The sequence below is a fragment of the Magnolia sinica genome, chromosome 8, assembly GCF_029962835.1.
Source record: "Magnolia sinica isolate HGM2019 chromosome 8, MsV1, whole genome shotgun sequence".
NCBI classification, from domain to species: domain Eukaryota; kingdom Viridiplantae; phylum Streptophyta; class Magnoliopsida; order Magnoliales; family Magnoliaceae; genus Magnolia; species Magnolia sinica.
Window position 1 is genome coordinate 6,276,360 of NC_080580.1, and position 16,808 is coordinate 6,293,167.

A 16,808-nucleotide genomic window follows, 5' to 3' on the forward strand; every position below is an offset into this window, starting at 1 on the left:
AAAAGTTTTTCATCACACTATAAGCTTCACCTCTTAGCCCTGGCTAAGAGGTTTAACCCATCATCAACATAGTAAGGTTAAAGTCTCTTAAAAAAACATGAATAGAAATTCAACAAAGAGAAAGAAGAAAAGAAAAAAAAAAAAACTCTGATTAATGGCCGGTCGACTGACACTCTCTTTCTCTCTTTCTTGCTTTTCTTTCCTCCACGGCTCCAAGGATGCTCTTCACGTTCTCTTTCTCTCTTTTTATAGCTGTTTTCGCAGCCATCTGCGTGCATTGGCCAAGAAAACCTTCTGCGTAACCTCTTTACGCAGCCAAGATGATGTTTTGAAAACCTCCACCTCCCTCACTTCTTTTCCAAAGAAACAACGTCCCTTTGGACGTTTTTGAATGGTCTTCATGATGGACAGTTCAGATCGGACATCTGATCATCTATGATGGACCACAACTGCCCAAAAAATCCGGTTTCTTAGAACGTGCATAATCCATACGCAGCTTGCTGTTGTGTTCGGTGGGACTCACAGTGATGTTTTCGGATTAATCTACTCTATTCATTGGATTCCCTGAGAAAAACCAGTTGGGAAGGAGTGGTTTTTATCAGGTTTTGATGTGGTCTACTGTATAAAATTAATTCGCTGTTCATCCTACGTTTTCTGATGATCCACGTATGTACGTGCGAAAGGGACCAAAAGTCCACCATAAAGAGGGTCATCCCCCCCCCGGACATAATGGACAGTCCAGATCTTCCGAATGGCTGATGAGTGGGGCCCACAAGCAAAACCCAGCCAACCAGCATCCATCCCGCTGGATGCTGGTGTGGGAAGATGACGGTCAAAGCTTGTTTGACCGGACCAGTTGGTCTGGTGTGGCGCGGGCACGTGCACCCCATGTACATGTTGTACATTTGGAGTCCATTGTGGTGTACATTTAAAATCTGCTCCGTCCATTTGTTGTGCCACCCCATTTAAGAGGTTGAGACTAAAATTGAAGTATATACAAATATCAGGTGGGTCTCAAATCAGAGATTTGTGGGCTGATCTATATATTTGACCACTTTCACAAGGATTCAATGGCTAAAATTTGATGTGTACGGTTAATTTATGGTCCTCATGCCAAATATAAAGTTTCAAGCCTTACGGATGGTGGAAACCCTGTGATCTTGCATTCTGGACAATTTTCAGCCCTCTTTATCGTTGATCACGTAATTTTCTCAGATCTTTGGCATGTAAATTCTTCAATCTCAGTTCCCTGGGGTCTCTCCCTTGCCTTGGAGATTTATGAGCATTAAATCTAGGCTTTTAGCACTCTTTTAAGTCCAAGCTCTTAAATTCACCTTGCAACCAAAAACATGATTAAAATATAGTGTTAAATAGTATCATGTTCGTAAATTTTGGTAATAACTGCGGTCTAATATGAAATATTTGACCCTTAAAAATTTCATACTCACATCTTACATATGACTACAGCTGAACACAAACCGAGACAGCTTAAAAGCTCAGATCAGATTAATTTGAAAAAGCTTGGTTTGGATTGGTTCGAATAGAATTTCAAATCAAATCAAGCCTCAAAGTCGAGCTTGTTTTTAAAAGAAATTTTTTTTTTTTTAAAAAAAAAAGCAAACCAAGCTCAAACCAGGGCAGTACCAGCTTGGGTCGACTTGAAGCTCACTTGATTCAGCTCATTTTGATTCGACTTGATTCAGCTGGTAGATTATATGCACACTGTTTCCTATGGTGTGCTCCCACCTGAGCTTTGGATATGATTTAATTTTGGGGTCATGTCCAAAAATGATATGTGGACCAATCAATACAAGTATCTCGATGCAACTAGACAACTATATATATATATATATATATATATATATATATATATATATATATATATATATATATATATATATAGGGAGCTGGTCTCCTACAAACCGCACCACACGGAATTTATGTGCGAGCCTTCATGTACGCCGTAGGATGAGGAGAGCAGCTGGGATTCCACTTCGTTGATAGAGAGAGTCTTTGAAAAAAAGACTCTCTCCTCCAATCACGGACGTGAGAGACTCACGTTAAAGTCTTTCACATGAAGATCCTGTGCAAGTATTCTTTGCGGAGCTTACTATGATGTTTGTGATAAATCCAACCCATTCATCTATTTTCTGAGATCATTTTAAGACATGCTACAAAAAATCATATGGATACAAAAGTCAAGTGTGCCGCACTAGAGGAAACATTTTTTATTCAATCACCACCATTGAAATATTTTTAAGGCTATGAAAGTTTCTTATTGTGCTAATGTTTTATTGTTTTCACTTCATCCCAGTGGGAATGATCTTCTAAACCATTTGGATGGCGTAAACCGTTTGGATGGCATATAAAAATCAAGGTGGAGCCTAGGAAAGTTTCAACAGTAGAAAACGCTTTCTCCATTTTCCCTCTTATATGGCCCACTTGACTTTTGAATCCATATAATTTTCAGTAGCATGTCATAAAATGAGCTTGGAAAATGGATGGATGGGATGGATTTATCAAAAACACCACGGTGGACCCTGCCTAGCATCCTAGCGCTGGAACATCCTGCGAAGGCTTTAGCAGGAAATCCGCGTCCCTCTCTAAAACAGAACGGAAGCGGATTGGCTAGTGTAGCACACATCAGCTATATAGGTGTGGGTCCCATCATGAGGTGTGTGTTATATCCAAAACATCCATCCATTTGGCAAGCTCGTCTTAATGCTTTAGCCGAAAGATAAGACAGATATAAAGATCAAGTGGACCACACTACAAAACACAGTTGGGTATTGAACATCTACCATTGAAACCCTTTTAGGGGTCGCAAAAGTTTCTGATCAATATGAAATTTGTTTTTCCTCTAGATCTATGTATTTGTGATCTTATTAACAGATTAGATGGAAAATAAATGTAATAGTGGGCCCACCACAGAATACAAATTATGCTTAGAATACGGATGCTCTGCTTGCATATTGTTGTAATTTAATTGGACCATATGATTGTGTAATTGCATCTGTGATTGAGATGGACCAATCAATATTCAGCAAACCAGGAAAAAATCATGAAAGTCGGGACACTGTAGTGGACCTACCATAGAAAACAGTGGGGAAGAAAGAAAAGAATATTTACCTTTGAATGAATTTCTATTGAATCAAGAGACGTAGCTTTATGCAAGAAATTTCCTACAATCATGCTGAACTATTCTAGGTAATGTAAGCATAATAGGCAACTAAACAACTAATACAATATTTTTACAACCAATACAATATTTTGTTAATGAATGATTGGATATTTTGTCAATGAATAGCTAGATATCATTGACCTTCTCAACACTCCCCCTCAAGTTAGAGAGTGAATGTCAAGAACTCTCAACTTGCGCATCATAGTTGAGAAAGCTTCCTTTTCCAATGGCTTGGTGAACACATCTGCAAGCTGATTTATTGAAGCAACATGTTTGGTTACAATTGAGCCATCTTGTATTTTGTCACGAATAAAATGACAATCCATCTCTATATGTCTGGTTCTTTCATGGAAAACGGGATTGGTTGTTATATGTAAGACGGCTGTGTTATGACAATATAACAATGCTGACTTCGAATGCAATATTCTCAAATCTGTCAATAATGAGCACAGCCAGGATAATTCATAGCATGTACTTGTCATGGCTCTATATTCGGCTTCTCGTGAAGAGAGAAATACGATTTTTTGCTTCTTTGTCCGCCAAGAAATAAGAGAAGATCCCAGAAAAACATAGTAACCCGTAGTGGATCTACGAGATATTGGATAACAAGCCTAATCCGAATTAAAAAAAGCTCATAAAGATAAATCATTCTAAGAAGGGAAAAATAAACCTTGTCTTGGACTGCTTTTCAAATAACGCAACACACGCAAGGTGGCTTCCATGCGTGGTTTGCATGGTGCATGCATGAATCTGCTTAACACATGGACCAATTAGGTGACATCCGGCCAGGTAATAGTCAAATAAATTAGGCGTCCAACAAGTCGCCTATACTGAGATGAATCTTTAAGCAATTCTCCTGAATCCGAGTGCTTTATGCTTTGCTCCATGGGAAAGTTCACTGGTTTAGCACCTAAAAATCCACTATCTTTTAGAATTTCTAAAGTATATTTTTATTGCGATATGGAAATACCTTTCTTTGACCGAGAAACTTCGATGCCCAGAAAATACTTCAAATCACCTAAATTTTTAATCCGAAAATGACTATACAGAAATTGCTTGAAAGCTAATATGGCATTGACATCATTACCTGTAATAAGAATGTCACAACATAATCAACAAAGCTATAAAAGATTTGCCTTTCTGACATGTGAATAACAAGTAATTTGCTTTGGATAGAACAAATCTAGCGACTTGGATAGCTGTAAAGAACTTGGCAAACCATTGTCACGAAGCTTGCTTTAAGCCATATAACGACTTGTGGAGGCTACACACTAGATTCTCCTCCTGTCGTTGAAGACCATGAGGTGGAGACATAAATTTCTTCATGAAAATCACCATGAAGAAAAGCATTGTTGACATCAAGTTAGTGAAGAGACCAATTCTGGGCAGCTGCTAAAGCTAATAAACAATGAACAGTAATCATTTTAACAGTGAGAGAAAAAGTGTCATGGTAATCTATGCCTTCTAGCTATGTGTAACCTTTCACAACCAAACGAGCTTTGAAACACTCAATAGTGTCATCCGAGTACCTTTTGATTTTATAAACCCAACAACAACCAATAGGCTTCTTACTAGGAGGAAGAGAAGTGAGGGACCAAGTGTGGTTGGCTTCTAAAGCAGCCAATTCAGATTGCATTGCTTCTTGCCAATGAGAATGAGAAGCTGCTTCGGTATAAGATGTAGGCTCAATATCTTGACTGATGGCAGCAGTAAAGGAGCAATACTATGGTGAGTAACGATGATAAGAGACAAAATTGCAAAGATGATATCGCATACCTTTTTGTGGACCCGATGACAAAGGCCGCAAATGGTTGGGAGATGTCACTTGGTTGCAAACATAATCACGCAAAGCCATGGGAGGGTGATGAGGTCGTTGAGAACGGCGTAAAATGGGTTCGAAAGGAGGATTAGCAGGTGATGGCTGAGGAAAAACTGGATTTGGTAGTGAGGGTTATTGGACGGGAGAAACTGGTTCCGGTGGTGAGGGTTGTTGGGCTAGTGGGGAAGGATCGGATACAGAAAGAGGAATTACAGGGGCTGAATCTGAGGAAGTGGATGGAATGGACTCATAGGGAAAAATATTTTCATGAAAAATAACATCACGACTAGTGAACATTTGATGGGTTGTAAGGTCATAGGGCTTGTAAGCTTTCTGACCAACTGGATAGCCAAGAAAAATACAACGTTTGGCTCAAGGAGTGAATTTATGGGGGGCGTGCACATCAGTAGCATATGCAAGACACCCAAAAACTCGAAGATGAGAATAAGAAGGAAGCTTGCCATAAAGTCGTTTAAAAGGAGTTTGGCAAAAAAGGAGTGGTGTGGGTAAATGATTAATTATATGAACAACAATAAAAACACATTCCGCCCAAAAATGTAAAGGAAGGTGGGCTTGAAAACGAAAAGCTCGAGCTGACTCAAGAATATGGCGGTGCTTGCGCTCTACAACCCCATTTTGTTGAGGGGTATAGACACAAGAATGTTGATAAGTGATCCCTTTTTGTTTAAAAAAATCCCGCATAGAGAAGAATTCTCAACCATTATCAACTCGAATGTTGGCTATAGAAACATGGAATTGTGTTTGCACAAATGAGAAAAAATTAACGAACAAATGTTGTGTTTCACTTTTGTGATACATAAAAAATACCCATGTGAATCTAGAATAATCATCCACAATAGTCAAAAAATATTTCGCACCAAAAAGAGAGTTTTATAGGGGCCCCAAATGTCACAATGAACAAATTTAAAAGGTCTAACGGATGAAATTGAACTAACAGAAAATGAAAGTCAACTTCGTTTTTCAAGTGCATAAACAGCACAAGCATTATTAGATTGGAAAAGGAAATATAACAAATGTTTTGCCATAAAATCTAATCTAGAGGAAGACAAATGCCCCAATCGGCGATGCCACAAAGCAGTGGAGGTGACCTAAGAACTGGGTGAACGGCAAGAAGTGGCTGCTGCAGATGGAGTTTGAGGTTTTAGCTTCTCTGATGCTAACACAATTAAGTAATAAAGTCCATCTCGTTGTTCACCCAAACCAATCGTCGCCGTCGTCATCAAGTCTCGCAAAATACACCAATGAGGGAATGAAGTTACCGAACAATTGAGATCTCTGGTAACTCGACTTACAGACATTAAATCCACCTTAAAAGATGTCACACTAAGCACATTTTTTTAAAGTAACTGCTAAATTCAAAGGTAAATTCCCAATGGATGTAATTGGAGCTTGTTCTCCACTTGACATAGCAACTGGTGGCAAAAGGGTGTTCTTACTGCTGCTGACGAGCAAAGTTGGAGATGAAGTAATGTGGTCTGTTGCACCACTATCGATAATTAATTAATGGAGGCGCAACAATGCTCATAACAAACATGAAGAAGTACCAACAGCATTAGCTTTAGGATTGGCAAATTACGTTGTCCCTTTACCCTGCATGATAGATAAGATTTGCTGGATTTGCAAATCAAAGAGCCCATTTGTTATCGACGGCACTTCCTGCATTATTGGACCCTCCTTGACATTGTTGACTAAAGATTGATGGCTATTGTTGTGCTTAAAAGGAGTGCTTCCTTGATTAGACTTGTTTGATCGATGTGTAGGGTATTCTGGCAAATACTCATTCAGCTTCCAGCATGTTTCTCGCACATGATGGTCACAGTCACAATAAGAGCAATGCAAAGGTTTTCGATTAGATGAGTTGGAACAAGAAGAACATTGTCCATTTCGAACAATGAGAGCCACCGATTTAGCCCTTCGGACAGCCATGGCTGAGTTCTTCGTCGTCTCACGTGCAGCGCCCAAGCATCGCTGCTTCTCTTCTTGTACAATGGAAGAGTAAGCCTTGGCAACTTTAGGTAGTGGATTCATCAATAGAATCTGCCCTCGGATTGCACTGTATGACTCATTAAGTCCAATGAGAAATTGCGTTAATTTACGTCTCTTATGGTCTGCCCCACAAGAGCAAATGGTGTCATTATAGGATCCTAGTTCAGCCCATAATTTTTTTAGCCTTGTGTAATAAGCCACAACAGTCATCTGATCTTGAGCAAGACAAGTAATGTCCCTCTTGAAGGTCTTCCCATACCTCTTAGGCAGTGGTCGAAAAAATTACGCTGTCTATAAGATCCTATGTGAGTAAATTGAGAATCCAAAAGAGGATCATATCATTGCATTTTTGCCACGCAGCATAGTTGTCTAGTTTGGCTGTGGCAGATGTCATTGTAGTGGTCCCGTCTATGAAACCTAACTTGGATTTGGCGTTCAAAGAAATTGTCATGGCTCTACACCATGTCGAATCCTCATTGAGGGGCTTAAAAACAAGCACCATTCTTGGATGATCGGAATGGTGAAGAAAATATGAATTGGCAGCATCAGGCTTACCTCCATTCGAAGATTGCTCGTTTGCCATGATAATGGGAAACAACGATAAAAGAAAGGCAAAAAAAGGAGGGCAGAGAGCTAGGGTACCGTTCCTAGCTTTGATCTCATGTAAAAGAGAAAAAAAAAAAAAAAGAATATTTGCCTTTGAATGAATTTCTATTGAATCAAAAGACATAGCTTTATACAAGAAATTTTCTACAATCATGTTGATTTATTGTAGATAGTGTAAGCATAATAGGCAACTAAAAAAAATTTCCTACAATCATGTTGATCTATTCTAGGTAGTGTAAATACAATATTTTGTTAATGAATGACCAGATATCATTGACCTTCTCAACCACCGTTGGGGGGGGGGGGGGGGATGGGGTGGTTTATGCTTTGATCGTGGCATATATGGAGTGACACGGGTGGGATAGCAGATTAAAAAAACATAAACATAATTTCATCCCAGTCACACAAATCAAAACATTTCTGTAAGATTTTCAAAATTTATGTTTTTTCTCAAAATATAGCGGGGAAAATCTCGCTAGAAATGATATATATATATAAGTTAAAAAATCATATTAATAATGTTGTGATAATTTCATGATAAAATCATGTAAAATTGAAAACCATTGAAAGATTGAAAATCTTGCAATAGTAACAAAAATATTAGTATTTAGTTTTATCTATAATGCTAACATAACCAGATATTCAAAATCTCAATATTTGTGAAGGTGACTACTAATAAGATCTTAAGTATCCTATTTGCGATGTTAGTGGCAGCTTGGGCATGGATAGGACCACCAACAGGCCAGCATAGACCATTGGACTTTTAGGTCAGGCATGTTCACCAGGCGTAAACTTTAAGCTCATTTATTAATTGGGTCAAGCTTAAACTTTAGGCTGGGAACCGTCGCATCTAAGATCTTTGCATTGTATCGTATGATTCAGCAATATTTGAAGTGATTTTATTATATCTACGCATTGTATTGTATTCCATCCTGCAAACATTTAGCAGCATCCTTTGAAATTTCTTGAATTGCATCAACCTCCTCTCTGAAGCTATTTGCATGAGTATTCCGGTAAATATTTCTAACAATGACTTTCCTTTGTTTGTTGAGAACATGGCCCTTTCAATTCAGATTTGAATTTTTTTTCTAAGATGACATAGATAATAGGTATGATAACTGGAAGTTTCTTTACCCTTTAGTGTTTGCCAGAAACAAATGTTAAATTACGATCCATTGGTATTACTAATCTCAACTAAATTCCAAACTGGTGCCAACTTGATTTGTTCTCAGTATCCATAATACCAAATGCAATTGGAAAGACTCCATCATTTTGCACTGTTGCAGCCATCAATGTTCCTTGGTATTTATCTTCTATGATGTGGGTTCCTCACCTCCTCATGCAATGGATGAAACGCGCCTAGGCGCCAGTAGTAATGAAATATTCCAAAACGACTACAATCCAATCTCTATAAATGGACAGCCATAAATAGGATCCAATGTACAGAAAGGACACGAGAATATCTGTTATTTTGGTGAGAAATTATTTTGCCAGTGATCCATTGCCAAACGGGGTCATTCCGAGTTTTTATCACCGACCATCTGCCAGAACTTCATATGCATGGATTGTATGTCTCCTCATATGGACTTTGAAGCTCCTTGCAATCCCTTTTGCATGCAGTGCATGATGGTACTTGAATTCCACACCATAATCAAGCGGAAGCGGATTGTGTAGAGTAAACTCTGTGAAACCAACTGTGATGTATGTGTCTTACGCATGCCATCCATCCATTTTACCAGCTCATTTTAGGACATGAGCCCGAAACTGAAGCATATCCAAAGTTCAAGCAGGCCGTGCCATAGGAAACAGTGTGGATTGAAGGCATACTGATGATAACTTCTTAGGGGTATAGAAGTTTTGGATCAAACTGATATTTGTGTTTTCCTTTCATCTATGTCTATGTGACCTTATGAATAGGTTCAATGACAAATAACCATCACTGTGGGTCCTAGGAAGGTTTCAATGGTAGACATCATTATCCCTACTGTGATGTGATTCATTTGAGTTTTGGATGTGGTTCAATTTTGGGACCATGCCCTAAAATGAGCTGGAAAAAACAGATGGACGGTGTGGATAAGACACATAAATCCACGGTGGGGTCCATGACGTTTACTCAGTACGCTAGCTTGTGGGTGGTCATCAGTGCCGATGCCACCACTGCCACCTCCTCCACGTATGTGAATTCGATTAATGTTCTTAATCCTAAAAGCACTTAGTCTCTGGTAACCTTGATGCATGTTTCTCTACTTACAAGCTTCAGTCTGGCATGTAGCAGTCACAAGTAGTTAGCGATCAAAGCAGACATAGTTAAGAGCAAAAGGGTCTTGGAGAGCTGTTCACGAACCGAGTTAGCTCGGTTAACTTGCTTGACTTGGCTCAGCTCGAAACTGGATTCGAGTCAAGTCAAACTTTTTTTTTTTACTCGAAATTTTTTTGACCCAAGTCCGACCTAGACCGAACTTGACTCGGTTCGAATCGATTCGACTTGGATTGAGTTCACTTAATATAAATATTTTGTATATATTTATATATTTAAATAAATTATATATATATATATATATATATATATATATAAAATATTTAAAACCTTAAAACGTAAACTCGAACGGAGCTCATAGGCTCAAACTCGAACTCCACTGGAGCTGGCCCGAGCTGCTGACCAAGCCAAGCCGATTTTGAGTTGGGGTAGCATGCTGGCTGGGCCGAGCTTAACTCGGTTTGACTCATGTACAGCTCTAGTCTTGTTATGGCAAACTTGCTCAATGACTCAGTCCAAACACAACAATTTTTAACCGGGTCCAAAATGACAAACCCAAACCCAGGTTGATTTCTAAACAGTTCGGAAAAAATGGACCAGGAACCGTAAAAGTGAATGTCCACCGAGTGTGCATTGACAGCCCTACGTCAATCCAAAACCAGTGAAGACAAGATGAGACCGAGGTCAACCCTAATGGAAACGTTAAGGGCCCAACAGATTACTGGAATGGATTGATTTTTGTCCCACGGAACGGTGGGCCAAAAATCTAATGAACAACCCAAATCTTTCACAAAAGTGGACATCACTGAGCTACGGCCGTCTGTTTAGGACAGGCTTGGACAGTCCTCAGACCTACCTGGGACCGAATGGGATTGGGTCTGAACGAATCTGAGTTGACTCAGTTGCAATGCATCTCCGAGACCCGTTCAGGTGTTAAAGCCATGCATGGTTTCATCCAGCACCCATAATGAGAATGTGATGATGATTGGTACCTTTTATGCACTCTACCATCTACCCCACAAAATGCACATGGATACGAGTGTAAATGGATCGGGCTGGCCCATGACTTAAATCAGCTGGTCTAACCCAGGCTGGCTCATTAATAAAGTAACCTTGCTGCTGGCATGGCCCACTGCCTACCTAACCCAGACTGATAGAGTTAAGTGGGTCAGGCTCAGCAGGGGTTAGCTCTTCCCAGTGGTTAAGCTCTTTGGCCGACTAAGTAGACCAGTGGTGGACTGTCCAGACTAACTGTTTATGCATACCCAGGCCATCCTTACTACACTCAAAGTGGGGTCAGATCTAGATTAAGCACGAGCCAGCCCCACTCAAATCCACTCTACATATGGGTCAATCAAGCCTTATTCCTTTCCATTCAGGTTGTGGAGCACATCCAAACATACCCTTGAGGGTGTGTTTGGTTGCATCTTGTTTCATGAAAAATTGCAATAAATTATAGATTGATTAATCATGAAATATCATGATATTTTGTGCAACCAAATGCACCTTAAGCTAATGTTGGGTCCTAAAACTATGATAGGCCATCCAGTTTTAGTAATTGGGACACATTATGTTTATAGTCAGTTGAAGGAATATCCATATGAAGGACTGTTATGGATGGCCCATGCCCAAAAATATACCAATGGTAAAATTCATTAGTGGAAAGTGTTGCACAGCATGCCAACAATGCAGTAAACCAAGATCCAATCTCCGATCTCACCCACAAACAATAAACAAAAAGAAATAGAAACTAGAAGAAGAATCAAAACATTCCAAATAAACCACAAGATAAGATATACATGAAAAAACCTCAAACAGGGGTAAAAAATCATGGATGCAAACTTTCACTATGAAGAAAACAAAATTACAAGCAATATACTAACCTTTGCCCTTGTATGTATAGAGAAAACCTTTTACCCACATTTTAGAATAACTCTCATTAATCATAGAATAGCCCTAGGGACCCTTATTTATAGTTTAGGCAACTTCCATTTCGCACCCTTGCGAAACCGCCTCAAATTTTGCAGTCCATATCAAATCCGTAAAATGAATCTGCGTAACCTCGACTGGCTGAGCGGACCCTTGACTGGTCGAGCATGGGCCTCGACCGGTCGAGCACCACGGACCTAAAAAATCATAGCTCGCTGGACTTTGAGTTGAGCCAGCCCTTGACTGGTCGAGCGGCCCTGTTTGGATGTGGCTCCACATCTCAACAGAAAGAAAATAAAAGATTTAAGTAAGAAAAAAAAATACATGAATAGTCTACAATCTTAGTAAATAGGTCCTTATGTGTTAGGCCCACAATATCATTTGTTTGAATTAGTGAACTATGTGCCCCACCTCAACAACCGGAAGCCCTAATAATGCCACCGAAAGGTGTTGTCCACTGTCTGGAACAAGAATAGCATTTTTCCATTAAAACAACTTTGATACTCTATCAGATTGTGAAAATGATATTCAGGCACTTTTTATATCACACAAAACTCACTAAAGTGAAGAACAAAGAGGTTACATCATGGCTTTCAGACTCAGTGACTCAGATCGACTCGTTGTCTAGACTCGAGTTGCATCCCGCCCGAGTTGGGTGGTGTGTATCAGCCCAACTTACCTGAGTCGGACCCCCCAGGCCTACTTGTGGTATCCAACCGGATCTGGTAGGACGCATGGAATCGAAGTCGACTAGGGCGAGTCGTTCGTTACAATGACAGGATACAATTTACTAACCTATCTACCGACTCATAGGAAGAACCTCCTTTTCTTAAACAACGGTCAGCCTTTTCTTTCAATTTCATTATCCTTTTCCTCATCTCCTCTCCTTCCTTCTCAACCATTAATCTTCTTATGGCCCACCCTATCTTTTCTCTCTCCAACCCATTCTCTAGTTGCACACCCACTTTCAATACATGGCTTACAAGCCTAGCATTCACCTTTTGATCACCAAAACAAGGCCAACATAGCATAGGCACCCCTTCACAAATACTCTCCACCGTTGAATTCCAGCCATTGTGTGTCCAAAAACCTCCCACACTAGGGTGGGCCAAGACCTCTTGCTGTGGGGCCCACTTGACCACTAAGCCCCTCCCCTGTGTCTCCTCTTCAAACCCATTTGGCATTTCAGCCCTCACTGACCCACGGAGCAATCCAGGACGAACCACCCACAAGAAGGGCTGGCCACTATTGGCTAGGCCCCATGCTATCTCCTCTACCTCTTTTTTCACCATGGAAGCTAAGCTTCCAAAGCTGACGTAGATGACGGACCCCGCCGCTTGCTTATCTAGCCAGAAAATGCAGCTGTGATCATGTTGCAGCAAACTGCTGGATGATCCTGATGAGTATTTATGAAGCGGGCCGATCGGAAAGAACGGTATCGGGAAGTCTTGACGGATTTTCTCCAATGCGGTTTCTTCGATGTGGTCGAAGGAGTTGTAGATCAGCCCTGAAGAGTTCCTTGTTTCGTTGTTCATGTGGGCCACCAGTTTGTACAATGTGTCCGAGTTGTCCGTGCTGATGTCCGGTAGGTCTTTGATCCTGAGTGGAGGGAGCTCAGACACTGGCGTCTCCGATTGAGGATCTGGTAAGAAAAATTCAGTTGAAATAATAGAGAAGAACGGTCAAGATTGGCTAGGAATGTAGGATATCAACTCTATAACATCAGCCCACTTTAGATGGCCTAAGACCCAGATATCGGGTCTAAGGGTTGGGGTTCATTCATCCAGTGGTTCGCCGTGAATATGCTCTGGATCAAAACTCAGTAATCGAGTCGTCATGGGACACGCATGTATGTAGAGTATGGACCACTGGTCACTTTCCAAACATACATGTTTCATATGATCATGAGAATCAGCTTATGAACATTCATTTTTCTCATGCTTGTGTACTGGAACCTGGACAGACTATTGGGCATTACCAGCTACATGGTGGGCCCCAGCTGACAAATGTCCGTATCACACACAAGGTCCTCTCTTATTCGTGTGGCCAGCTTATACACAAGATCTTATGTAATGTATGGGCAGCTGAAGTGGGCCCACCGTAATGTTTTTTAAGTAAAATCCACTCCAATTATTACGTGTGTCACTTTATTTTAACCATAGACTTCGAAAATTAGCCTGTTCTTCCGTGAGCGTGATGCAGGTGAGCCATGTGAAGAGAAATAATTGGGAGACGAATGCCCACACCTTTGAATTTTACATAACCTAGTGAGATGTTTACTAAAATCCACTCTAACCTTAGATAAGAAATTCTAAATTAGGTTTAGGTTCAAAACTTCAAGCTAAAATGTGATTGGGTGGGCATAATAAAGGAAACATTTGGAAGAGAGATGTCTGCCTTTGAATTTTATAGGGTCCACCGTGATGATTATATGAAACTCACTCCAACCATTACATCAAATACAAAATTTTATGGCCAGGATGCAAAAATCAGTCCCATCTTCCATTCAGTTGGGTATCACTTTTTAATATGTTTTCACTCACGCGGCCACGTAAATCACAAATATGACTGATTTTCGGTTCTAGGTCTTGCATGGGCTGACACATCTGATGTGTGGAGTGGAGTTCAGATACGCATCGCGATCGGTGCACCTGTTCCAGTCAATGCAGCAAAAGGTAAAATGCTGATGTACGGTCCACCGTCTCTCTCGAGAAGGTTTCAAGTTGAATTGGACTCGGCATTGACTCCACCAGTACCTGGTTGGTGCCGGAAAAAGAACTGTGGGCCTCACCATGATATATCTATCTTATCTGCACCATCCATCTATTTTTCAGATCATTTTATGTAATGAGCCAAAAAAATGAGACATCCAAATTTCAGGTGGGCCACACATATGAAACATTGGTTATTGAACGGCCACCATTAAAAACTTCTTGGGTGCTCGAAAGTTTTGATTTAGCTATCTGTGTTTTCTCTTCATCCAGGTACAGGTATGTGTGAGCTAATCAAAGGTTGGATGGCAAATAAGCATTATAGTGAGCACTAGGAAGTTTTTAATATATAATGGGAATTCAGTTATTACTGTTTCCAGTGGTGTGGTCCACCCGAGAAGGATCTATCTCGTTTTTTGGCTCATGCACTTAAATGAGCTCTCAAAATGAATGGACGGCGTGGATAAGATACATACATAATGATGGGCCCAAAGAGCTTGTCGAGCACCGACTAGTACAGATCTCCATACTGGAGGGGTCACTACCGAAGCCGAGTCCGTCTCAAGCAGTCAAGATATGATCGTTTCAACACATGAGGTTTGGTATCGATCCCTAGCGGGGGTGGCTAACATGGAGTGTGTGTACTGACATCGGTGTGTACTAACAAGCTAACCCAAAAAAAAAAAAAAAAACTCGTCGAGTTACCACACTTGTATTTTTCTATTTATCAACGGTCCAGATTGTTTTCTATAGTGTCGCCAATTTCATAAATATATAGGGCTGATTTTTGCACTATGAAATTCTTGTGGTGGGACCAACCTATCCGATGGAAGGGCTGGATGCCACGTGGACTTAACAGATTGAAATTTATCCACTGGGTACACATTACCTTGTGGTTAGGTAGGCCGTAGTGCAACAGTCACCACCATTTATTCATCATGTCGGTCACGCCGTATAAAACAATGTCAAACCACTAGTCAGCTCCATTTATTCATCAAGCTGATAAGTAGCAAAACGTAAGTATGGTCCACTCAATGAACGGATGCTGCTGCGTTTTAGAAAATCTAATCTTCATGACGGGGCCAGCTTATTAGATGGATTGGATGTCATGTACACATAAAAAGTTGAAAGTCATCCACTGGTTAAAACATAACTTCCAGTCTATACAAATTCACCTTGGCCTTAATACCTTCTCCTACATATAAAATTACAATTACTGATCACATACAATCACGAGTACTATTAAAACATGCCATCAGGACACCAGGACCATGGAACAACGATTGTATGTGAAAGAAAGGTATGTACCATGCATGTGGACTTTCACAAACATCGGCTGTTTTTGTAGAATGACCCACCTAATCCATTCTAACTACGTGCCAACAACAAAAACAAGAAATCACTGTGGTAGTTCAGTACATACACACCTTGTATGGGAAGATAGCCCTTCTCCCGGAGCAGCGGGAAGGCAGCGCACGTGACAAATGACGTGGCGCTGCTTGTCCGTAGGATCATCCTCGGGATCTTCAAGTGGTCCGCCACAGATTGTGTGAAGTGCATGAGAGCGTCGGAAACAATGCATGCAATTGGATCACGTGGGTTCTCCTCTGACAGCATCCGAGCCATGAGATCATTAAATGGGCCATGGCAATTGACGTTAAGGAGTGCAACCAGGCCCATGACATCGTCTTTCCGTGTCTGATCAGCCGTTAATCCGTCGGATATGGGTTCAAAATTAAAGCTTGGATGGTTGGATGGATTGGGAGAGTTGAAATGAGTGTGGACGATGGTGATGGAGAATCCTTTGGAGTGTAGGATTGTGGCCAGCTGAAGCATGGGAGTTATGTGGCCTTGTAATGGGCATGGGAAAAGAATCAAATGGGTGCGTTTCCTATGCTGCATAGGTCTCTCTTCTGATCTAGCCATTGCACTTTTGAGTTTTAGTTTTGGAATGAAAATGGGTCACTTGCATTGGCCCATATATAGAGGAGAAAAACATTAATACTCTGACAGAGTGTAAAGGATGATACACGTTCACTTGAAATTACTTGGAAATTGCTTCACCACATACAATGAACTGAAAACTTAGCACATGCACTTTAATTATGGGCCGCAATTTGAATGTATGATGAACCAAAAACTAAACACTTTTTTTATTATTATTATCTGAATATTATATTGGCGGAGCTAGATTTATTCGATGGTTAAAATGAAATTAACCAATGGTCATATTTGAAGGTTAGGATTAATTATTATTTTTAAAAAAATAAAAAATAATTTTGGGATTGTAACATTTTA

General features: G+C 40.3%; 1 protein-coding gene across 1 annotated transcript; it reads right to left on the bottom strand.

Annotated features, from left to right (window-relative positions):
* Positions 1 to 12,034: 12,034 nt before the first annotated feature.
* On the bottom strand, positions 12,035 to 16,438 carry LOC131252720 (UDP-glycosyltransferase 76B1-like). Its single transcript, XM_058253392.1, has 2 exons — positions 15,938 to 16,438; positions 12,035 to 13,441 (listed from the first exon to the last, which is right to left on the bottom strand). Exons 1-2 carry the CDS (start codon positions 16,434 to 16,436, stop codon positions 12,567 to 12,569), a joined length of 1,374 nt encoding a protein of 457 aa, XP_058109375.1. The 5' UTR covers positions 16,437 to 16,438; the 3' UTR covers positions 12,035 to 12,566.
* Between the last annotated feature and the right edge of the window lie 370 nt (positions 16,439 to 16,808).

Coding starts and splice junctions, on each gene's coding strand:
- LOC131252720 (XM_058253392.1), bottom strand. CDS start 16,436: ATGGCTAGATCAGAAGAGAGACCTATGCAGCATAGGAAACGCACCCAT. Junction 13,442..15,937: donor GGGCTATCTTCCCATACAAG/GTGTGTATGTAC, acceptor TTTTCTTACCAG/ATCCTCAATCGGAGACGCCA.